The sequence below is a fragment of the Protomyctophum parallelum genome (genome assembly GCF_964188405.1).
Source record: "Protomyctophum parallelum genome assembly, chromosome: 1".
In the NCBI taxonomy this organism is placed as follows: domain Eukaryota; kingdom Metazoa; phylum Chordata; class Actinopteri; order Myctophiformes; family Myctophidae; genus Protomyctophum; species Protomyctophum parallelum.
In genome coordinates, this window is record NC_139697.1 from 25,971,452 (window position 1) to 25,998,206 (window position 26,755).

At 42.4% G+C, this 26,755-nt stretch overlaps 1 protein-coding gene across 1 annotated transcript in view; it reads right to left on the reverse strand.

The window, feature by feature from the left end:
* The window catches only part of trappc9 (trafficking protein particle complex subunit 9), a 350,071-nt gene that overhangs the window by 254,521 nt on the left and 68,795 nt on the right, over positions 1-26,755 (reverse strand). The window contains exons 14-16 of the mRNA XM_083770949.1: positions 23,475-23,601; positions 21,487-21,619; positions 12,810-12,973 (exon numbers count right to left, since the gene is read on the reverse strand). Of these exons, the coding sequence (XP_083627075.1) occupies positions 12,810-12,973; positions 21,487-21,619; positions 23,475-23,601 (424 nt within the window). The remainder of the gene's footprint in view (positions 1-12,809; positions 12,974-21,486; positions 21,620-23,474; positions 23,602-26,755) is intronic.

Sequence of the window (26,755 nt, forward strand, 5' to 3'; positions counted from 1 at the left end):
AGCGGCCTCCTGGTGGCGCTATAACAGGCCGTTCTGGAAAGTTTGGGGCAGAGGTTCATGGTTGGCATCCAGGGAGTGTGTGTGCAAAATTTGGCATCGACCGGGTTAACGGTGGCCGAGATTAGCTGCTCACGGACGGACACACGGACGGACGGACGGACGGACACGCGGACGGAGTGCAAAACATACTCTCCCCCATGCCTTCGGCTGGTGGAGACAATAAAAAGGCTCAGCTACCTCTGGTTTTCAGCATACGGTAGTTCTAGGCACATTCAGTAGCAACTGGTCAGCTAATCTCAAAGCTCTGGCTGGGGTTGACAGCCTGGAAACCAGACGCATCTGTCAGTGCAAAACATGGCAGATATATGCTATGCTTTTGATGCTTGCATGTGTGATGCTGTAGTATGGATGAAGTAGGGCGTTATTTTTTTTAAGAAGAAACTCAAGAAGTCAAAATAGGGAGATGAGATGTTTCTGCCCGACAACAGCGTTACCTATACATAGCGACAACTAAAATGACACAGAGGTGCTTGAAAGGTAGAACAACGAATAGGTGTAACAGGTCTAAATGGGTTGATACAATATAATGTACCTCCGATACACAAGCAGATCCTCAGGGTTCATTTAACTCCAGCAGTGATATAAAGGGTATATGTTTACACACTCAACACTGAGGATTTAACAATATGCCGTTGACGCACACATACAGTACAGTACACGGACTGCATCTTGCACTTCAGCTGGTCGTCAATGGACAAATGCAATCTTCGCTTATCTTTACCATGGACAAGCCACTTGGCATTTGGCAATATATCATTGATATGTATACAACCACTTGACAGAGAATTGCCCATTTTGCCTCAAGTGAAAAGGATGAATGCATCTATTCACAGACCATTCACAGCTTTGACCAGCTGTCAGTGGCAACAGAGATACCGCATTTCTTATTTGTGTGTAGAAGGTTGACAAGAGCCAAGAGTGCAGGCGAAATGATTTTATTTTTACTCACTCCTGTGACATATGTGATATATGTGATATATTTCAGTCAACACGTCTGAGTGACATGATAAAAACATGGGTGAAAATTGTGTGTGAGACAGACTCCAGAGGTGCGCTTCCGTTAATCTTTAACACAGAATGACCGAGATTATCACACATACACACACTTGTGAGAAGCTCAATTGAAAATGAAAGTTTTTAACAGGCATAGACTGATAGAAAACCCACCTCTTCAGACTCCATCTTAGCCAGTAGCACTTGCCGTAGCACTTGCCCTAATGCTCTAGCCTCGACGACCTTACAGGCGTATATGCAAAGGCTCAACTTATGTAACTTGGATAGCATTTTACGTAGACATAGCACTCTATAGTGTATACGCATACCGTAGATCCACTGTTGATTGCTACTTCTATGTATTTTATGTATTACCATGTTTTGTTCTTGCTTACTGTAAATTTATCTGGATTAAGAGCGTCTGCTAAATGCCTAAATTGTAATTGTCATGCACCATTTTACCGTTACGTCAGCAATAAAACTTCAATACACATGTGCTCCTCATCCCGAACAACTTTCGTGCTCCGACGTTTGACCTCTGACCTTTAGATCACCCTGCACTATTTTGAATTATGAATATTTTTTTCTGTCTGCGCTCCAGGCCAAACCGTGCAGTTGTTACGGAATGTGGCAATAATGGTAGAGGGCTATGTCGCCCTGCTTAGACACGAAACCCACGAAAAAATAATGATGAAAATAAACATGATTTCCCCCATCACATGAGCCCCAAAAGGAAACAGATCTGGCATTAAATGCCCTTCAAAGGTCTCGCAGCTCCGCTGTGTGTAGGAGCGCTTAATTGCTTGTGGTTTTCCTCTCCTTTCGCTGTAATGAAGCACACTTCAGTGGAAATGGCAGGCGGTAATATACGCTTCTCAGCGCTCAGTCAACGAGCTGCGAGGTATGCATTGGAATTACATTTAGCTTCATGTGTTTTTTCTAAGTGTAATGAAGGCCTGAACATATATGGGAGAAATGGAAGAAAACTCGAGAGACTTACGGAATCCGTCTGTAGTAGCGTGTTAAACTGGCAGAGCCCGTCTCATGAGGCAGGGTTCTTCAGAATTAACCAATTAAACCCTGTATACTTTGCTGACCGGAGTCCCCCCAGGCGTCTGCACAATTTAAATTGTACAATTTAGCCATTTAGCAGATGCTCTTAACCCATTGAGACCTGAGGCCTTCTAAATCAGTAGTTCCCTCACTTCCAAGGATCTTTTTCAAACATGTTCAAAAATAGCAGATGAACAAGGTTGTATATCTGCTATTTTGTTTAATAGCTAAGGCTAAAGGTTGAGGTATAATATTAGATCTCTTAGATCTCCATATATGGAGCTGACCTGTTCTGACATTCCATATGTTGATCTGACCTCATCAAACCCTGTACACTCAAGACACGCTCCATATATGGCCAGTGCCCTTTTGGGGCGAGGTCGCTTCTCGCCCTCAGGCGTCTTACCCTGACTTCTTTAATCTGTAATCTGTAATCTGTAAAGTGAACTGAATGTGTATTAAAACTCAATCTGTGCCAGGAACGTTTGGTTACATTTTAAGCAGTAAAACCCCCTGTACCAAGACGTAAAGTTACGTTATTTATAAAATAAAATAAATCTTTATATATATATATATATATATATTAGGGCTGTCAAATGATTAAAAAATTTAATCAGATTAATCACAGCTTCAAAATTAATTTAATCATGATTAATCACTATTCGAACTATGTCCAAAATATGCCATGTTTTCCTGTTTATTGTTGTGGAAATGGAAATATAAATGACAGAAAGCGGATATACATTTGTTTTTGAATGATTTTTGTTTTCTAATGCATTTAGTATAGACATGATGTGATGTGAGCATTTGTAGGCCTAGCCTACACTTTGAGTTAAATCAAAACTGGCTTTTGGCCATGTAGACTGCGGTCCCCCAGGAGGAAGTCACTAATGTTGCTCTGGAGAGGGAAGTCTGGAACACTCTGGTGGAGCTGTTGCCCCCGCGACCCGACTAGGGATAAGCGGTTGAAGATGGATGGATGGATGGATGAATGGAGACTGGAGTCCCAGTCCAGAGATGAAAATCATAATAAAATGGCCTAGGCTACTTTCTATCAATTTAATTTGGGGGTCCTTGAAATTAAAATAGCTGAGAAGCAATGGGTTAAACTGTAGACTATAGTTAATTGAAATTCACAAAATACAATAATGGCACATAAGCATTTTTGGAAACAGGGCTTGGTTTAGAAATGCCTATATTTTGCCATAAGTAATTATTGAATAACATCTAAATGTAGGTTTTAAGGCTAGAATGGCATTGTAGTGGACTGTAGTGAGAGGCGAGATTGTCTCTCCTTCATTGCGGGACTGCAGGACTAGTCTGGAGATAGTTAGTCGTGAATCAGCTTCAGTCAGTGTTTTGGTTCGTACCTGGAGTTGCGCATTATCTCCGCGGTGCACAGCAGCACAGGAGAACTGTCTTTAATATATCCATGGTCGTTTTCAGTTGCTTTCCATGTGCGACACAAAAGTACCATGTGTTTGTTTTGGTAATAGCCTACTGCAGGCGCAGCCATGCTGATTCACGTAATCGCGTAGGACAAAACGAAACCAGCCGGACAAACATTAATGGCATTTTCAAAATGTCCACAAGTTGCGACGGACCCGAGTGATTCTTGCAGCGCGCTGATAGCTAACACTAGTAGTGTGTGTGTGTGTGTGTGTGTGTGTGTGTGTGTGTGTGTGTGTGTGTGTGTGTGTGTGCAGTGTAGCCTAATGGGGCTTTGCTAGGCAGACAAAGTAACGCAACAGAGTTACAGAATCAAACCACTTTGCAACCAAACTACAATACACAAGCTATCTCTCTGGTGTTGTTCAATCATTACACACATCGCTACACAGTGACAGATTTGTTATGCTCTGGACGTTCCTGAGCCGCGCGCACGGGCGCATGTTAGGGGGAACACTAACATGCGTTAATTGCGTTAAATATTTTAACGCAATTAATTAACGCAATTGATTAATGCCATTAACGCGTTATTTTTGACAGCCTTAATATATATATATATATATATTTATTTATTTATTTGACGTGCACGCGATGTGCACATGGATGCCCCCGCGGTTATTCATTCTTTAATTTGTCCCATATCTCTGGCACCTGGCCAGCGTTTCCGTTCAACAGGTGGCATGGATTGAGGAGAATGTCACTTAATCAAAATGAGATCAACACCTGCTGGGTCTCATCCCCATCAACAAGGGAGCTCTCGTGATTGGCTGTTGTGGATCTGTGTATGTGTATACAGCTGTGGTGCTACTTAGCTTTCAGCAGATGCCTGAAGGTCTTGGACCAAAATGTTGCTTAAATAAAAGTGTTCACAGTGCAATGCAAGTGCAGACGGTGTGCGGGTCATTGTGTACTTAACAGTATACACACACACCCGTCTCTGAGCCGACCAGGAGTGCATTAGACTTTGTTTCCTATGAACAGCTAATGCTGTAAGATCTAAAATGATTAACCCATAGTGATTTACAGTAAGCAAGTACAACTCAAGCCAATGTAATACATCAAATGCATACACATACTGTAGCAATCTAGGATCATAGGTAAATCAAGAATGTTTAATCTAAACAGTATAATATCCAAAAATAAATAATTTGTACGTTGAAACTATACAAACTAGCGTTGTCCTGATCCGATCACGTGATTGGAAATTAAAATGATAGGGACATCCATAGTATCAATATTACGGACATAATCATGATGTTAGACTGGATATTACCTGTGATTTTGGATATTGTACTATTGTGATATGGCATACGTCACGTGTCGGATCGGGAAAAATCGGTATCAGCAGATACTCATAATATAAAAATGACACTTCACTCCACAGGTCTATTATCTGCGTTTCTGTGAATAGCGGTTCATGACCTTTCATTGCTGGGTTTTTGGAATTGGTTGACAGAGTGGGACAGGGTCAGGGTGACACACAGAGAGACAGGGGGGGGATTGACACTTGAAAAACAGCTTCTTCATCTGGCGGCTCCACCACCACCACCCAGCGCTAAGTGTGGTTAAAAGTTAAAAGTATAAAGTTACAAAGGCAGCAGGTCCAGGCAGACCGGTCGCAATATGGTAGAGTGATATCGATATTAAATTGATTTTTTTGCGAACACAGTTCGCATTTACTATGAAATTGCACATTTCAGTCACTCAAAATCCCCATATATGGTGCCCGCAGGTCTCGTGGAAACCTGCTGTCGCAATAAAGCCCCTATGTGGAGATCCCTGATGTCATCAATATTGGCCAGCAACTATAAAGCTCCATATATGGATATATGTCAGAACCTGTTCTGACATTCCATATGTTGATCCTTCCCCAATCTCCATCCATCCATCCTATTCAATGTATCCATTCAAACTCTAGACGGGCCTGCCCCACCCTTAGATCTCCATATATGGAGCTGACCTGTTCCGACATTCCTTATGTTGATCTGACCTCATCAAACCCTATACACTCAAGACATGCTCCTTATATGGCCAGTATAGAATTCATTCCATGTCAAAGCGCCAGCGCTCACCCAGCAGTGTGCCGTCAACGAGGCTGATACGTGCACGCGACCTCACCCTTTAAGGCGAGGTCGTGTCTTACTGGTTATATAAGACTAGATATCGTCTAGGATTGTTCATGTTCAAAGTACTGCCCAGAAATGCAACGTTGCACTAAAGGAGTGAGGACGACCGTAGCTGTTTGATGTAAACGTTATTTGCATATCAAACAAGGATGTCTGGAGAGTAGACATACAGTGTCTGTGAACACTTTCTCCAACTATAGCATGATAGGAAATGAAGATCAAACTGATTCTGAAAATTAACGTATATATCTATGCACGCCTCAAAATGTCATTTCATCGTAGGAAAATGATGGCACGTTCATGGTAAACTTCTCTACTGACAATTTGTAGAAAGTAAACAAGCATGTTATTTTGTGATATTAAAGCTGCAATCCGCTGTGGGTTTGCACTTGAACATGTATACTTTGTCTGGTCACTAGTTGGCTATTCTTCAGCATAATGTAATATTTGTCATTTCTAACATAAAAAAGGCAATTTGTTATGGGCTATTCTTCAGCATAATGTAATAGTTGTCATTTCTAACATAAAAAAGGCAATTTGTTATGGGGACACAAAAAGTTATGGAAAGTTGGGAATGAAAACTTGCAAAAATAATGCTGGTACGAAAACTCCAGTTTCACAAACACAGGACATGATGTTATTATCCAAATAATATCATATGTATATTATAATCGAAAGTTCTTCCGAAACTTCACTTCATCACTCACTCTGCAAACTTCACCGGGGACAGAACGGCGATGGTGAGAGGGTGTTGTTGGCGGAATGTGGGGATTTGGACCGGCCAAGCACAGTGGTGTTCCGCTGCGATAAGTGCACGACATGTACATTTTTGAAACGATACGGATTCCACCGCTGATTGAACCGCTGTTGAATTGAACTGTCAAGACTGTAAAGCTGCGTGCCGACGGTTGACGATATGAGAAAATGCGGGGAATGGAGGGTGAGAAAGGATAGAGGTGTATGAATGCAGAGTGAGAGAGAGAGAGAGAGAGTAGAAGCAGCAAGCACAGACAGAGAGTAGATTCTAACTTCTGACAATATCTGACAATGACTGATTCAATAATCAGAGCATATGTACAGTGTATGTGCTGTTTTCTACTGTAATTTTGTACTCACTGGGTCATACCGGGTCAATACATGTCATTGTCTAATTGACAGCTTCGTCCATATACACATGCTTTATTTTCTAGATGTAGTAGTAATGCATCATGCACGTACAGTAATGTATCCTGCACGTACAGTAATGCATCCTGCACGTACAGTAATGCATCCTGCACGTACAGTAATACATCCTGCACGTACAGTAATACATCCTGCACGTACAGTAATGCATCCTGCACGTACAGTAATGCATCATGCATGTACAGTAATGCATCCTGCACGTACAGTAATACATCCTGCATGTACAGTAATGCATCCTGCATGTACAGGAATACAACGGCGGCTGAGGACGACCTAGAGAGAGAGGCCATGAAGTGACGTCTCACTCTCAAGTGGCATATTGTGCATCATTGTAATACTTTTTTTTTTCTTTACATTTTTATCCCACGATTTTGTAACCCAGTTTTCTTTTCACCCAGTGCCAATTATCTAATGTAATCCTGGGCGCTACACTTCCTCTGCCAACCTGGGGGGGCAGCGGACTGACCTCATGCCTCCTTCTATGCATGAGGAGTCCAAGCTGCTTCTTTTCACCTGACAGAGGGGAATTTCCCCGGCCGGACGTAGCGCGTGGAAGGGACACGTTATTCCGACCAGTTCCTTTCCCCTCCATCAGGCGCCCCGGCTGGCCAGGGGGAGGTAGTTTTAGAGACCAGGATTGCGGCATGTTTTTGTGAGGGTATCTACCCTAGGGGACACGGGGAGAACATGCAAACTCCACACAGAAAGGCCCCTTCGCCAACCCCCGCCTCGGGTATGGGCACTGATGACGCGGAGGAGGGGACACGCCGCCAGTGCCCACAGCGTCCCCAGCGGGAATCGAACCCAGGACCTTCTAGCTGTGAGGCGACAGCACTACCAACTGTGCCACCGTGCCCCAGTCATCATTGTAATACTAATAAACAACGGCAACCGTACTTATGTTTCCATGGCTTCCCGATAGGGACACAAATTGAAAGGGACAAGTGGAGTCAAGGAATTTGATAAACTTCAATAGCCCATTTAGACCCGAGCATGATTCTACAAATGTCATGTTTCTATGTCGTTCTCAAACATTTTCATGTCAAGGACCCACAATATGTACTGTGATTGGCCACCGACCTCCATCTGAAAATATGTAGTTCCAGGGACCCCCCCAGGGGCAATTATTTGAGCTAAAAATGCTCAAAGATATATTCAATATGGTGAGGCCATGACGTTAGTTTCGACCTGTCTCTGAAAGCATGGCGGCATAAAGACATTTCATCTGCAGGGGTAACAGCCAGACCGTATCTTGACTACACGCTGCTGCTCAGTCTCACTCCAGTTATAGCTACGGCGACGCACCAGTGAACTGTGATTCGTCAAGTAGGCTATTTCTGTCTGGTTCCTTTTTTAAATATATATATATATATATATATATATATATATATATATATATATATATATATATATATATATATATATGCTGTCAACGATTAAAACTTTGAATCACATTAATTAATAACAAATGTATCATGCTTATTTCAACAATTTCTCAGGAGGGAAAGTTTAAGAAATCTCACTTCCCAATCCAGATAGGCAGGGCCACACACAGGTTTCATCATTTAGCATTGTTTAAAAAATATATATATATATATAAAAACATATATGAACCTTTAATAGCATAAGGTTTGACACTATATTGCGTAAGTACTCATACTTCTAAATTATCTTAAATGTAGCAGATTATACCCATTATGCTAATACAGTGCCATTTGAGGATTGCTAAATAAATCAAAGCACAATTTAACTTTCCTCTTCTACCCCAGATCTGAAGCCGGCTTCCTGCACGAGTGCTAAAATGACCCTTGAGCTAAACAGAGCCTGCCTGCTTGCTCAGGGGATACATATTAAATATACAATAATGTAAAAGGAACCAGACAGAATACATTACTATAATGTATGTTAATATTGTAAATGTTTAATATACAATAATGTAAAAGGAACCAGACAGAATACATTACAATAATGTATGTTAATATTGTAAATGTTTAATAATGTTTAATGTTAATGTTAATGTTTAATAATGATTTAAGTTATATTGTATCAACATATACAGATTTTGACTTAATTCTTTGTATTAATGAAAACTAGACCTGTACGTGCCCGTCGGCTACCGGCCTACTTGAGAACGATGCAACTTGGAAACCTAATAATACCCGCTGTCAACCCGTTTTAACTGTCTGTCTGTGTCCCACATGGAGATCTCTGAATCTGCCTGTGTGTGAAGAGGGCAAACGTTTTACTGACTGTGAAAAGTGGACTGGTAGGCTAATCAATTGTCAGCTGTGGGGTTGCCATGGGAATCAATTGGCTGTGGCAGACTCGAGGCTGGAAATTGCACAGGTGAGGTGATTTAAGCTGATTAGGCCCACTGGCAGAGCCTGACCAGAACCTTTTGTGGTGGTTCTGGAGAACAGTGGGTCCGACCGACTCGAGTCTGGGCACTGTACTCCCTGTGGGGGTGTGGAAAGTGTGTGTTGAATATGAAGTCGGTGGGGCAAACGTTTCTTGAGTTATTTTGCTTTAATGTCCAATAATAAAGGAGTCTGTGAGTAATTTGTGACAAGTTGCGATTAACGGAACAAATCACGCGATAAATGGTGACAAAAAAATACATAGTTTGCTGGCACTAGTGTTCTATGGTCTTTTATGGATTTTGCGATTGGATCAGCGGCCAGTACTGAGTGTGTGAGCGTGATGGTTTCATTTTTCTCTCTCTCTCTCTCTCTCTCATGTTATGCAGGTGCAGTGAAAGCACACAGCAAATTGGAATCTGGAACAAGATTCCAACTGAAAGTGGGCTATTTGCATTTTCATACGTTTTGTGTCTCCGATGAGGATATCAGCTTCTGTGCGAACGTGCGTATTCGACCTGTATGAAGCTGTACTTCATACAGGTCGAATACCCACGTTTTTTTCCCTTGTATGTGATGTATGTATGGTGATGCCTGAAATCTCTCTGACAGCTTTAAAGACTTTCATTACTATGCACCTCACATGTGGAACTGTCTACAATCAATCTTAAAACTGAACAACTTGATTTTAAGACTTGTAAGGATCCATTTGAGATCTAGCTGTACTTGTTCACTCTGAATTGTTTCTCATCCTGTAATGTATTTGTGTTTATATTTTATGTTATTTGTACTGTAATCAGGGCGTTATTGGAAAAGAGAGCTTGCTCTCAACTAACTTCCCTGAATAAATAAAGGTCAACAGGTTCCGTCCATCCGACGTGTCCACCACGCGTCCTAGGGAATCCAACCGACGGATTCAAAGGACGTGTACACATGTCCTAGCGCATCTTCAATGATATCAGGCGAGAGAATAATATTATTATTATATATTTTTTAGTTAGACCCTAAGGCCACCGTACGCTTTGCTCTTCGTTCACCAGCAGTCCCGGTTACTTCCTAGTGTACCACGGCAGAAAGAATGCATCGTCTCTCTCCTAATCTAGAGCGCTCTCCGTGGTTTTGATCTGATGGATATACTAAGCTCTTCATTTATGACTTCTCAACTGCCTCTCGTTCAAAAGAAGAACGCGATGGATTATTTAGCGATAATATTAAAACGAGATAAAGGTGTAACCAAGCAAAGAAATATCTAATTTTTTTCCCGGAACATAAGACGGGGGGGGGGGGGGGGGGCTTTACAACACCCCATAGCTACTATTTTGAAGGAATCCAGGGGCTGATTGTGTTAAAGAAAAGTGCCGCCCAGCCCGTAGGAGTACATGCAATGACCAGTATTACCACCTTCCCCGCCTGGCTTCCCTTCCCCGAAATGACTCAAACTAAATCACATTTTTTTTCAAAAGGCTCCTAGCTACAGTAACCAAAGCCTAATTTGCAACGTGCGAGACAAGCCACAGCAAGCTGGCCATTTAATACCTAACACTCAGCTTGTGTGTGTCAACCAATCAAAGCTGTGAGACATTAATGACATGGTGTGAGCGCTCAAAATTTCAGGAGGTATGAGCCAAATGGCTCACAGCCTGCGAGATGTTCCAAATTACGTCAATAAGCCTAACAATCTGTCTCACCGGGCTGTTTCGCATGGTATAAATTAAGCTTAACTGGTCTCCTAATCCCATACCGTATGGTCCATTTCATAACCCTGAGGTACTCTAAATAATATAATAGACCCGTATAGGTCTGTAACTCCGAGTGTGTACCGTACATATGGAACCAAACCATTGCATATAGTACCATTTGGTTCACTGGGGTCCCAGAAATAAAACATTGTGTCAAATATAGGGGTAATGGTAAATCTGCATGGGAGGCATACTTTGGTTGGACATAGCATTGGTCCGACTGGATTAAGGTTGGTGAGGGGTGCGTTAAAACGACCGGATTAAGGTTGGTGAGGAGTGCGTGAAGGGTTGGGAGAGGGTTAAGGTTAGGTTTAGATTGGTAGGGATGTCATTACCAGATCAGCCGCTTGTTAACACCTAGAACGTCCAGGGTTATTTAATTTAATTATAGCGCCCAGTCGATTTATAAACACGGACCACTTTTACAGACGGACCGGATGTTGTTGTGAATGTGTGTGTAGCAGCTAACAATAGCCACGCCACTTCACTACGGGAGGTAAGACTAAATCTATCACGACTAGCGACTGGACTGCGGAGGGCCGTCAAACACAAGATATTTTTTCATAATTTGACGGGATGATTTACATAGATCGCGAGTTATTAATGTTTTAAGATTTTCGAGTAGTCTACGTTGAAGAGAACACTAGATAGAATGAGAAAATTATAATTTCCACAAATGCCGCTGTTCCACAACGTTAGCTTTGCGTTAGACAAAAACTAAAAGATTGAGTGACAGCGAGACGAGAGTACACATTCAGTATCGTTCCAGGCAGCACATGAGGTTCACATCAGGACCCCCTTTTCATTGTGCTAGTTTGTCGTACTCCGTGAAGTATTCCCACTGCCAGGGCTGACTGCCAGTGCATGACTGGCATACTCCCATTGCAATGCACATGGGATGGAACCTCACAGCTGGCAGTGGTGGAAAATAACTTAGTACATTTACTTAAGTACTGTACTTAATTTTAACTTTACTTGAGTATTTCTGATTTCCAATACTTTTACTTCTACTCCACTACATCTCAGAGGCAAATATTGTACATTATTAGAAAACACTTCAGCCATATACAATACTTACACATGTTCAGCGCTGTGAGCGGAGGAATATAGAAGTAGGAGCCTTGCGCACAACACGTTCAAGCATCTCAAATGCTTAATGTGCACACTTTCCTATTTTTCCTTACACTCTTAGTGTTTTTTTATGATCTCGAAGTGTTACTATTGTTGTTATTGCTGCTACAATGAAATCTTGACAGCTGAAGCTTTTTTTTTAGTCATTGCCCAATAAGGAACGAGACTGATGGTTGAGGGAAGGATCCAGAAACAAATCACTAAACCAAACACACCTGAGGTGGTTAATCTAGGAAGGTTGACATTGTTGACATGTTTCCAAGTGACTTACAGTAAACACACCAGGAATGTACATGCTGTATTAAGTACAGCATGTAAACATAATTTAGCAGTTAAACCATTACCACAAAACCGCCAGTGTTTTTCCGTGAAACCCTTATTTTGAATGTCCACCGGAAGCCAAGACGGTTCTTCAGTTATGACTAGCTACTTGTTTTGACCAAAAATCCAATCTGGGAAAAGAATCTGACGTAAATTATTTGCATTTTTCTGGATTGATAACACGGAGGCGGACGGCAAGAGAAAATGTTCACTTCCGGTTAATTTCCTTGTTGCTTAGCAACACAGAAAAGAAAGAATAAACCTGCACACTCACCTGCTACAAAATAAAGTATTGACGACTGTTCTAGTTAATTATTCCTAATGAATGCCTCTCGGGTAGACAGGCCAGCCTCCAGTTTCACCCGGTCCTATTATGTCAGACGTGCTATACCACCAACCTCTGGTGCTGACTGTCTTGGAGGCGAGTTCCAGCGTCTCGATGTCCTCGGTGCCAATGTTCTCCAGGGTGATGTGGAGCTCCTGGTTCTCTCCGTTGAACAGCTGGACGGACACACTGCTGGACAGCTCCTCTTTGGACATGGGCTGCAGCGTGTGGGCTGACCTGCGGCCACAGGAGCACACATACTGGTTAGTTAGCAGCACCGCCATGAAGCTATGACAAATTGCATGCTGCTTATATTGCTCTCCCTTAAAAAACACATTGATTGCCAGGCATTTGCCATTAATTAATAAATGATGCCGCCACAGCCAGAGTTTTTACTGTATTTTGTCGACCTATATGGGACCCACAATGTGTTGAATATTGAATTGAATAGTTTATTGAACATAAATGTAAAAACAGCAAGTCCACAATGTAAACAAAGGCTGTCTGGAGTAGCAGACGATCGTAATTTATTTTACCCGGAAAATACATTTTGTAAACGCGATCATCGGTTCTTTAGTTAAGTGCCAGTGAATACAGCTTGTTTTGACCAAAAGTACAACCTGAGAAAAGAATCAGAGATAAATGTATTTTTTCTAAATCTGATAACATCGAGGTGGATGCCAGGTGACATTTTCACAGAAAAAAACGATAAAAGACGAATCCAACGCTTGGCAGCGTTGGATTTGATGTGACGTAATATGACGTGCTTTATAGATATACCACACACTGATTGATTTCCCCAGCTAGCAGAGACACTGAACTGCCAGCATAAAAAAAAACAGGTGGCTTCCGGGTAAAGTTCATGCCCACCAATACAGAGACTGTGAGTTTGAATTATCTGCACTGCTTCAGGCTTGGCCGGGCATCAATATGAGCACAATTATCCGTGCTCATGGGAGGGGAGCCCGACGGACAGACAGGAGACAGTAATGTTGCTGCACCAGCTTCTCCTACAGCAGGCTGTCAGCAAGGACTTTATGCAGGCCGCACCTGTTGTGCGTGAGCTAACACGTGCACGTACGTTTTGGGTGAAACTAGTTTGGTTTCGGGTGAAACTAGTTTTTCTTTTTTTTCAATTTACCCATTTTGTTTGATTACTTTTATGATCAGTATTTCAGTGACAGGCTACAAGAAAACTGTGAGGAGAGCTAGGTGCTATTTTTGTTTTGCTTCTTATAATAAACCATTTGAAAATGATCATTAGCAGAGAGAAATGTAGAACAGCCTACCGTATGTTCCATGACATCTACAAAATAAATTGTGTTCCATTCATTTTGCTCACATGTCGCAGTTCAGCGCACAGCTGCACAGCACTAATTCACCATGTGTCTGAAGCTACCGTCCATGAATGATTACGCATGCATCAGCTGTAAAAAGAAATTCCATGAACGTTCAAGTAATTTGAGATGCCGGGCGTCGCCAGGCTATCTCTGCATAACATAATGGGAGACGCACATTTGTCAAAACAGTGTGTTTGTGTGTGGATACATCTCCAGGAGGAAACGCAGCAGGGAGTCATCTACTCGTCAATACCGATTTGAATTAACACTTAAAAGTGTTCCATTGTCAAGCATGTTGGTGTGATTGACTTGGAACTGCTTGCAGTTTGGTCCCTCCTCCACTCCATAGTGTTGTTTGATGTCGTCGTAATTCATTCGCAACGGCAACTTGTTGTCTATGTTTGCTCACCGTTGAATGTCCGGCCTCGCCATCAACACTATGAACTACAGTTGCAAACAGACCACACTTAATCACTTCAAACAATGCTATTGTAGGCGGAACATTTGTCAAAACTAGAAGATCTACAAGCTCACAGTGAGCTTGTAGATCTGCTACTGTATTTGTGGCGTAGATGGAAAAAAGATGCTCAGAGTAGAGTTGTAACTTGGCTCTGTATTTAGTGAGAATATTGAGTTTAAGTGGTTAGGAAAAGGAGATAGCAGGCAGACTGTTGTTACTATGCTCAACGCAACTAGCTCACCAGAAAGGAGATAGCAGGCAAACTGTTGTTACTATGCTCAACGCAACTAGCTCACCAGAAAGGTGATAGCAGGCAGACTGTTGTTACTATGCTCAACGCAACTAGCTCACCAGAAAGGAGATACACGTAGCAGGCAGACTGTTGTTACTATGCTCAACGCAACTAGCTCACCAAAAAGGAGATAGCAGGCAGACTGCTGTTACTATGCTCAACGCAACTAGCTCACCAGAAAGGAGGGGTCATCCCTATGTTCCCCAGGTTCTATGTTCCCCACTTACCTTAGGGTTTAGGGTTAGTTAGGTTTCTGGTTTAAGGACTTCACTCACTTCAGTGTATTGTACTATACAATTGTATGTATAAGTACAGAACAAAGAATGTTTGTTTTTGCCATCTTTGTTGAAGAGTCTGAGCAATTATGTTTTATTTTATTTTATGCCAGTGTTAATTTTTAGTTGGCTAAGACTAGATAGTTTAAGTAGCCTAGGCAGGCCTGAAGTTCAATGGATTGTTCAAAGACTGAGCTTAAATGAGAATGTTCTACTAAAAGTAACACTAAGACTAAGTTGCTAAAATACTTTGTCTTACTAGAATTACTAAAATTACTAGGTTAGGTTTCTGGTTTAGGTTTATTCTAAGTGGGGATTGGGGAACAAAGAACCTTTTTTGCATGGTGGGGAACATAGAACCTGGGGAAGGTTCTATGTTCGCTCCCAGAAAGGAGGAGAGAGCAGACAGACTGTTGTTACTATGCTCAACACAAGTAGTTCACCAGAAAGGAGGAGAGAGCAGACAGACTGTTGTTACTATGCTCAACACAAGTAGTTCACTAGAAAGGAGGAGAGAGCAGACAGACTGTTGTTACTATGCTCAACACAAGTAGTTCACCAGAAAGGAGGAGAGAGCAGACAGACGGAGAGAGCACCGCCAAGCAGCGAGGGCAGGTTCAAAAGGGCTACATAAATAAATGGTTGGATGTATTGGTTTTCCTCAGAATCATCTCACCGCACGAATTTGACCCGTCACCCGAACGGCCAGCGGGACGCCAGTTTGACACCCAGGGTGTATAATAGGCTCCTCTGCTGAAGTGAATATAATATAAATCTAACTGTATACACAGAGTTTTAGCGGCGGTGATTGTATCGAGGAGTCTGTGGTGCCGAATCAGATACATGGAATGAAAAAAGTATCTTTCTTCGATGAGATATTATCTGCTACTTCAAACCACAAAACCACTTTTGCTGAAGTGAGTGACACCACTGTCACAGATCTCACAGTAACAGTATGAACCCTAGCATTCCTATTCCGGGGTGAACATTCTGGGAAAAGAAATAGCAGTTCTACGAGCGCTGCAGCGCTTTGTAGATCGGTATGTTCGGATGAGAGATTTGGTGTTGAAGGACGAACAAAGCGTACATAGTGTACATAGATGCCCTGGGGTACTCCAGTCACCTACCTAGGGTCCTCCCTGATATATTTGTGTTCGCATTAAAACATGCACGCAAGCGCACGCACACACACACGCACGCACGCACACACACACACACACACACACACAGCGGTGAGCTAGAGGTAGGGCTGCCCGTAGTTCTGAGTGGGTGCTTCACGCAAGCACCCACATGCACGACAATGTGCGTTGAAGACGGCGCACTCAACACAACAAAGCAAACGGTGCTGCCGTCTATATCTGGCTGGCTCCTTTGTTATGCTTTGCATAACATTACCTGATGTTCTCACTTCTCACTTCAGTCACTTCACATGCTCTCAGTTACATTGGATAAACGGCCATGCAGACAGCTTAGCCTAGCGCATGTTATTATTGTGTTATTCTGACAACCCACCGAAGAAGACATGCGTCCAGACTCCAGAGGAAACGTTGTTTTGTGCCTAAACCTGCGCGCCTGTCGACTCCCAGCTGTTGGGAGTTATTTGTTATTTCTGTAAACTGGAATTAGGCATATAAACCTTACAAATGTGAGTTTACGTGATCTACCAATAAATAGACCATGAATTATGAAAAAAGAGGACATATCGGCTCCTCGTGGCATAGCGCTAGTGTTGCGTTTTCTGTTATTATAGTGACTTAGACAACTTAAGTAAAACAACGTTTAGTTTAGTTTTTTCGAACAGAATTCATAAACATTATAGTGTACATCCAAAATTATTTCTGGTTGATCGAAATGACTTAGGCTGAAGCTCAAAGCTTAATTGAAGCCTATCCTACATGTTGGTTATTCACAAAAGTGTCTTTCGGTTTAGCCTACTGCTCATTTACTAAATACTAGCATAGGCCTACTGATAAGCTCAAAACCTGAAACTCACATGGTTATCCCTGACCGTTGTTGGAAGTTGTTGGAACTTTTTAAAACCACGGTTTTGAAAGCAAAATAATGTAAGGCAGGGTGAGTATACAATGCAAATTGATTTTATATAAAACTAAAAAGGAAAATAATTAATTGAAACAAAAATAAAAAACAACCAATTTATAATGGAACTAAATAATAAGAAATATAATTACGTTAGAATAGCTATGTGCATGTGACGTGCACGTGACGTCATTCAAATACAGTAACAGCCCTACTAGTTAAAAAATCCCACTGTGCACACACACACACACACACACACACACACACACACACACACACACACACACACACACACACACACACACACACACACACACACACACACACACACACACACACACACACACACACACACACACACACACACACAGACACACACATTTCCATGAATAAATTTAGCTGGCACAGCTGCTCCTTGCAAATGTTTGTTAACTTTTTTAATAGCGACAACCGTGTTGTCACCCCAAAATAACTTTTTCTATCAATTACCTACCCGGCAATGCCTTGAATTCATGGATATTTTGTAGTGCTTTTCTCACATGTCTGCACAGAGAAAGAGGAATCCAGGAACAGGGAGAATACTTGATGAATTGCAGTAAATAGTGGGCCAAGTTTAACGACATGCAATCCAAGTGTTATGTAACTACAGGCATTATTATGCTCAGCACTACACAAACATGTCCACTCAAACTTGACAAAAATGCATACTTGGAAGTACTGTGCAAACGACTGGATACATTACACTCGGATTATATACGTATACCCTAACGGCGGGGCTCCACCGGGCGCGTTGCGTCTCCGTCGCGTGCGTCAAAAAACGAACCGGGGCAATTTTAATGCAGTCACGCAACGCAACCCAACGCGGGCAGTGGAGCAACCCTTCATTGATTAAAAAGGGAACATTCCCTGACGGTGACAGAGACGTGACCCTGAAGTGCCCGGTGGAGCCCCGGTGTAAGAGTTGTGTCAATTATTATATAGAGTTTCTCTGTTGTTCAAATTGGCCTCTTATTAACTGCAATTCATCCGTATTTTCTCAGAGCTGCCAACCTGCACACATTTTGTGTACCAACCACGCAATTCTAGGTGTCTATACGCCTAGAATTGCGTGGTTGGTACACAAAATGTGTGCAGGTTGGCAGCTCTGTTTTCTCCATTTTTGGGTTGTTCATGCACTATGAATGACAGAAGAATACAATCTCCAGGAAATCCCCAGTGTGGGGTGAGCAATTGATAAAAAAATCGTTAGGGAGCAGTGGGTCAGGAAGTACAGAGGAGGTCTAGATCCAGGGCTTAAAGCCAAAAATAATCCCAGGACTGAAAGACTGTCTAGATCACTGAAGGTTCCTGGTTCGATCCCCGGCTCCTCCTGGCTGTGTCCTTGAGCGAGAGACTGAACCCCTAACTGCTCCCTATGAGCAGGTTGGTGACACTAAACCCCTAACTGCTCCCTATGAGCAGGTTGGTGACACTAAACCCCTAACTGCTCCCTATGAGCAGGTTGGTGACACTAAACCCCTAACTGCTCCCTATGAGCAGGTTGGTGACACTAAACCTCTAACTGCTCCCTATGAGCAGGTTGGTGACACTAAACCCCTAACTGCTCCCTATGAGCAGGTTGGTGCCACTAAACCCCTAACTGCTCCCTATGAGCAGGTTGGTGACACTAAACCCCTAACTGCTCCCTATGAGCAGGTTGGTGACACTAAACCCCTAACTGCTCCCTATGAGCAGGTTGGTGACACTAAACCTCTAACTGCTCCCTATGAGCAGGTTGGTGACACTAAACCCCTAACTGCTCCCTATGAGCATGTTGGTGACACTAAACCCCTAACTGCTCCCTATGAGCAGGTTGGTGACACTAAACCCCTAACTGCTCCCTATGAGCAGGTTGGTGACACTAAACCCCTAACTGCTCCCTATGAGCATGTTGGTGACACTAAACCCCTAACTGCTCCCTATGAGCAGGTTGGTGACACTAAACCCCTAACTGCTCCCTATGAGCAGGTTGGTGCCACTGAACCCCTAACTGCTCCCTATGAGCAGGTTGGTGCCACTGAACCTCTAACTGCTCCCTATGAGCAGGTTGGTGACACTAAACCCCTAACTGCTCCCTATGAGCAGGTTGGTGCCTTGCCTTCCCCACCGTCAGTGTGTGAACAAGTTAATGACAGGAACAGTAGCCTGGGATCAATACGATGTTCACGTTTCTGATCTGGTCGGAGCAGAAATAACTTTACTGTATGTCATCGGGCAGTCGGGAAACAAGGACCGGAATATTGATTAAATAAAACAGTTGAAATGCAATGCATTTCTTCTATGCAACTTTACTATGGTATGAAAGTACATTATGATGAGGCCTGCACATAACTGGTACGCCGGTACCAGTGCGTGCACTGAACAGTGGGCTGACGGCATTGCGTCCTCTCCACTCTTTATGCGAGTAGGCCTACCGCGCTGCACTGTACAGTATATAGTAACGCCAAAAAGTTCTGTGCGCGACAGATCAAAAGGCATGCCAAGCGCATTTGCGTACAGACAGCTGATAGGGAAGATTACGTAAATGTAGAAATCCCTCCTACTGACATAACATTCAGCTGAGCTGAGCCAGGCACCCAACGTGCCTAACGTCCTGTAAGCACTACTTAGAAATAAAACTAGTGTTGACTAATCATTACAAGTGGCTCTTATTTTGGAGAAGTCAGATAGACAGATAGATAGGTTCCGAACCACTGGTACTAGTACCACTGGTGGTACTTGAGCCCCCTTCTGATGGTGACAGCACACCTAGCCGTTAATGAATGAATTAATGAGTTTATTTCGAACATTATTTGAAAACAAATATATAAGTATAAAATGTTTTAAACCCCCACCCCCCTTTTGCTTTTATCCATTATAACTTAAAAAATAATATATATATATATATATATATATATATATATATATATATATTATTTTTTAAGTATATATATATATATATATATATATATATATTATTTTTTAAGTATATATATTATTTATTTATTTTTGTATATACACACATACATTTATAACAACCCAATTCATCGTTACTTAAAGGAAGACGTGAAAATAGAGCAAAAAAAAACAATCTCTGCAATAACAGAAATGGACACATGTTGGGTTTGGAATTACTTAAACATAAAACAGCTCACAGCCGCAGCATTACAGTAGGTGAGTAATTAATTGTATCTGTTTTGGAACGATACAGTGGGAGTAATGTGGCATAATGTGCACCCCTGATTATCATATGGTTTTGGTATAATAATGTTCATCTCTTATTCTAACTCTTGCGACTAGTGAGACTAAACTAATTGATTTACATTATGTGGGAAACAAAAACAATGCACCGCCAAATGGAACCAACCACTGGAACACAATCCTTTTTCTACTTTTTTTCTAAAGCGGGCTTTCCGGGGCTTTATATAGGCTCAAGGGGGTTGTTATTCCTGTTTATTAACAGCAAATCCAAGATGGCTGACACACAATAAAGTTGAATCCATGTCAAAGTCAAAGGAATTAATCACTGGTTAAGGATTTAAATACTGGTTTGTTAAGCAATGCTTAAAATTAATTGGTGCAACACAACTCGAATTAGAATGAATCCTTGATCAACAAATCCTTGATCCGAACACTAAACTATAACAAAATACATACATAAATGGATGCACCTGGGACGTATCCTCAGTGATGTATCCCAAGGTCATCTGGGTTTCGGGTCTCGCAACATCATACCCCTCACTCAGGTGACCCAGCCGGGAGTGATCAAGTCCCGACTTACGTCCCAGTAGCTACCCTCGATAAGTCCCATTAGGGAAAAAGGGAATTAGGGAAACTAAGCTTTATATTATGTATTCGTTCTTGGTGCAAACGGCCCCAACATTAAAACATTTCAGACGACTAATGTGTGACTAAAACTAAATCCAATTGCATTCGAACGACCATGACTAAAAACTAAATAAAAATCACACCAGTGTGAACCAAGTGGTGCAACTCCCGTCTATTGGTTCTCTGTATCGTTCCAATTTGTATCGTTCCAATTTCTTCTCTGTATCGTTCCAATTTGTATCGTTCCAATTTCTTCTCTGTATCGTTCCAATTTGTATCGTTCCAATTTCTTCTCTGTATCGTTTGCGTCCAGCAGGTGGCAGCCATGTCACATACTTCTCTCGTTCCAATTTCACGCATGCGCACACCACTCGTGCTCACACAGGTACACACATCACAAACAAACAGGTACACAGGTACATGGACATTGCATGCTGGATGTAGAAGTGGTTGCACCACTTAAAAAATGTATGTAAAAATCAAGACTACACGAGGCCTACCGTGGCAGAGAGGTGCTGAGCTGGAGCCGGGGCAGCGAGGGGATGACCTCCACCAGACAGCCACTGGTCTTCACACTGGGCAGGCCCTCCAGCAGACAGTCACTGGTCACCCCAAACACCGACGTATGGTAACCTGTGGAGGACATTGTTGGAAGAGGTGAAAAGCCTGATTCATTACGTTATTGAACCGCACTACACCGGCTTATACTCGGGAACAATGCAAGTCGGGATTCGGGGACCATGCACACACAGAATATATTTAAAGATTTGCACACATTTTCAAGATGTTTCACTCAGTGCCACGCTATGAGCTTGTATATCTGCTATTTTCCAATGGCTAAAGTATAAAATAGTGGTTAATGTGGTTACAGGTAAACGCTAAAGTGACCCAGATGCGTTCCAGGTCTTAATGGGTACCCCATTACCCCGTCAGAATACCCGTTGTACCCGTCTGTCTACGGTATGTCCCCTTTGTGCCCATACTGTATGGAGATCTCTGTATTTGTCCGTCAAAAATTAATGTGTTATACTGTAAAAACGCAAATGATTGTGGCAGGTTCAATCGTAGGGCAAGGTTTTAGGTCCTAAAGGTATCTTTATTTCTGTGTGATCACACACTGCATATATGTCTTTGTTGTAATGATGCAGTGAGTTCAATGTTTTTTAATGATTGCTCCCAGCTCACGTTAAAAAAGTATATCCACTCGTACAGTACAATGTTTTATATATGTATTTATCCATTTTAATGTGTGTATTCATTTTGAGTGCTAATGAGACCACAGCGGTGTGATTTATCTGAAGATAAATAATGCACGCCCTTCCGGCCGATCGCAATTGAGATTTCTCTGCACCTTCGGTATGAATAGCACAGTGGAAAAGAACAGTAACTGACTTTTTGGATACTGTAGAAAAAAGAAAAGGAAAAAAAAGAAATAAAAATAAATAAAAATAAAAAAGAAGTCGTCTCTTGCAAGATGACTCGAGATGAAGGACTTATGCCGGGCACAAAGAAATCGATTAACTAAAGAGAAGTTCTTGAAGTGCTTTCGTGCACAGAGAAAGGTTACTCTACGTCGAGGACTCTTTGTAGTGTTTCATTTCATCTAATTACCCAATGCTCTCTTAAGACAGCAGAACAAAGAGTGCTCATTTATCTGCCATGAATGGGGGGGGGGGGATACGGAGCAGTGGTCTGGACAGCTGGTTTGCGGGCTTCAAAAGGGAGATGAAAAGTATAGTCATCCCCGTTGGCCTCCGTCAACGTTTAACCTGGGGCAATGGCATCATAACAATTAGAGATGATTAGAGACGATTAAAATAAATGCAATTAAAACTCCATGCCCGACCGGCTTTATAAAGTGGAAGTCAAGGCTGAGGACACGCTGTGTGTGTGTGCGTGTGCGCGTGCGCATGCGCGTGTGCGTGTGTGTGTGTGTGTGTGTGCACGTGTACGTGAGTGCACATGTACACCAGACCTCAAAACTCACACCTGTGTGAACCGAGTGGTGTGCAACTATACATTTATTGTTATAGTTACTGTACTGTTTTTTTTTGGGAGGGGGAAATCTTCGACGCACACACGCACGCACGCACGCACGCACGCACACGTATGGAGTGTGTCAAAAACAGGCACACAACTTATTTATCAGGTGTGACTGTGCTTTACTTTAGCTTAACACGAACATTTATGTTATCAACAGATGTCTCTGTCCGTGGTGCTGAAATGGTGAAATGATGGCCTCCTCTCTCTCTCTCTCATCGTGCCTTTCTGTTTGTATTTGGATTCCCAATTAAAATATTGCAGGAGCAAACTTTGCTGTGGGCAGGATCAGACGTTCGAAAACAAACTGCGGGCTGGCGATATTGGCCAGACATTCAGCAGGAGCCGAATAGCACAGTGTACAATTTACAGCATAAGAGTGAATTATTTATTTTTTTACGGACGTCAAAACATTCAAGCAACACAGCAGTGTCAGTGTTGGTCTCACCATTGACAGTGATGTTGCCTGAGGTGCGTGGGACCCCCACCAAGGTGACGGGATACAGACCAGACTCTGCAGGCAGGGAAAGGGCAGCAGGTAGGGACTCAAACTCTACTCCGGAGGTCAACAAGCCCTGAAAGGAGAAGATTGGGTTACAAAGCATTATTGCCAGATTCCTCTTTTATTTATTTTTTGAGGAAAATGAGTGTAGATTTTAGTCTTACACAAACATTAAATTCCCAATGACAATGAAAGGAGAATGTACGTCATATGTGGACGAGCAAATCGGCTACACTTACAGGATCTCGGTCGGATTTCTACAGGGCTTAAAGCAAAAAAAATATCCCAAATATGCACTGATCTCATTAAATGACCGCTATGAAATCCTCAGGACTGAAATATGTCCCCAGGACTGAGCATTTTAAGCCCTGTGTCTAATCACCTTTAACTCATTTTTAGGTTAACAACATTAGTATTTAGAATTATTATTTAGCTGAGAGCTACTTTTTAAAGGCTATCTGATGTTTACAGCTGTTTTGGGGAGGGTTTCACAAGCTTGGTCTAGCAGTAGGCCTATATGTATTTCCCCCCCAGTAAACCTTCAATGAAATATAAATATAAGTATGACTAGAAGAAATGAGAAAGCGCATCTCACTGAAGAAAAATGTACAATTGACAGAATGCCAGAGCAAAGTGGCGACTTTGCGTTTAAGCAAATCTTTTGCCACTATGATTAATCAGAAATTTGCATTTTTAATGACACTTTTGGGGAGCCCATGCTGCCAAGTTGGATGGGGCTGTTGTTGGTTTTTTCTCTCTCTTGTACAAACACAGAGGTGTGCAGCTGTCTCCCGGTTCCGGGTAACAGTTGAGTGTGAAGCAGCTCTCCAACGTATAATCCATCATCCTAATCCACCCTTGATGTCCTGCAGATAAAATCACTCTCAGCGTGTCACAGCCATTTCCCATGGAGAAAATTGCTCTTGTTCGCACCGTGAGCAGAAGAGGAAACCGTGTCATTGAGACCACGTTCGCCAGGAGAACAGATTGAAAAGGATTCTCATACCCACGCGCAACAGGGGGGGGGGCATGCTCTGCAGCAGTAGGCCATACACACAGACCGAGATGTACAGGCTTATACTGTATGTGACAGCCTCTGGGGGATTATATTGATAGAATGTGCTGCAGGTAGGGCAAGGACAATTTTCTGTTTTCTCTCTCTCTCTACCTCTCTCTCTCTCTAAAGATTATTAAAGTGCACGTTGTAAGCTTTCAAATAATGTGTCATGCATTGATATCTGGAAATAGTTGAAGAACATATCGCCCCTGTCATTTATCCAAAACCTTTACCTTTCAGGAAGATGTGTTCCAATGGATCCAGTGTGGTCCATATTGGCTAGTGTGGCTAGCTAAGGGCCGCTTAATTTGGTCAAACAAAGCCAATCAGAATGGAATGTGAAAAATCGGACTGATGCATCTTGATCATTGGCGAGCCAAGAAGAAAAAGACATCGAAGACATTTATAGAATCAGCCACAGGTCTTAATGGGTTAATATCAACGTATTGCTATTGAGATCTAGAACATTTGGTTGAGCCAGCATGACTATTAGGCAATGACCGTGCCGATCGTCTAGGACCCTCCCTGGAACCTCCTTGAGGACCTCTGGGGGGTCCCTAGACCCCATGTTGAGAACCAGGGATTTCAACAGCGTCATGCCTTCGTCAGAGAGATCATGATTCATTGGATGGCTGAAATATCAATGATAACCTATTGGAAACTATTAATTTGTGTCCAGCCTCCAAAAGGTTAATTAGCCCATTTAGTTTACAATAATGATTAGCCCATTCACAAAGCAAGCTAATTATGTGTTGTCTGAGCTGGTATACATTGACCTAATTATAAATCAAAAGGGGGGAGAGTGCATATTTAACCTCTTGCTTTGCTTGGGACAGCAACGATGCAGTTAATATCCTAATTTAATAGCACAGATATAACATGATGTGTTTGACATTATCACTTACTGTATGCTTTATATACCGGTCACACAGTATGCCAGTATGACTTGTCCTTGCTGGCCTCTTTTTTAGCTTTCTGATACCTAAACATTGGGTGGGCTTGGGTGTGGCAAGTCGTGCTGATGATATGTTGATATGAAAATGTTTGAGAACCACTGACATAGAAACATGGGGTTTTTCAGATTTAGAAGACATTTATAGAATCGTCCTGAGGTCTAAAGGTATGGTTGCACCACTGGGCGCGTTTTTCGGAAAACCGATGGAGAAACGCCGTAAATAATCCAAAAAACGCGCTCGGTGGGTGGGGACCTTAAATGGGATAAAGCAGCGCAGGTTCTCAAACTTTTTCTTCTTGTCAAGGACCCTAAAATTTGATTCCGAACAGATAGTTGCCTATATCTAGTCTACTGTAGGTGGAGAGATAACAGTTGAGAGTGTTAAACGTGTGATCAGATTAGTCATTCTCATGAGATCAACTCTATTGTTGTGATAACCTGCATTAAATAAATACAATATCAGTGAAATCAAACAGCTCTACACTTTTGCTGAGACAGTGAGAATGCATGTCCTCACAATGTGAGATGACCTTTTTTTGTTGGATGGAAGGATGGATGGATGAGGGCTGCAACTAACCGTTATTTCCTTAGCTATTATATTATTGAATATGTTTGATTTGAATCAATTTGTGCCGCCTATGTTTTATCAATGGGGGGCAGCAGAGATCCACTATGTACACGGGCCATAGTTTGTGTGCACGACGAATAGTTTTACATGAACATTTCTAACATGCTATAGTACAGTCCAGCTTAGTATAGCCTAGTACTAGGGGGGCCCAGAGGACATTTAGAGTCCGCCCGGTGAATTTCCACACCCCCACAGTCCGAAAATAAAACATGGAAGCAAATGCACCACTTTGAACAGAGAATCAATAAGACACAAAGCAGAGCTGTGTATTACAGCAGATGTCATGTGGAGACTGAGAAGAAGTGTTTCTGTACTGCAGCAGGGTCACCTTGACCACACAGGGATGGGAAAGTATTTGTGTGTGTGTGTGTGTCTGTGTCTGTCTGTCTGTCTGTCTGTCTGTCTGTCTGTCTGTCTGTGTGTGTGTGTGTGTGTGTGTGTACGCGCGCGCGTGCAATTGGCATGCGTGCGTATGTGCGTCACTGTACGTGTGAGGACCAGATGTCCCCACGAGTACAGTAGAATTTGATAAAGGGACTTTGTGAGGACAATCATTTATTCCTGGTCCTCACAAGAGAAACGGTTGT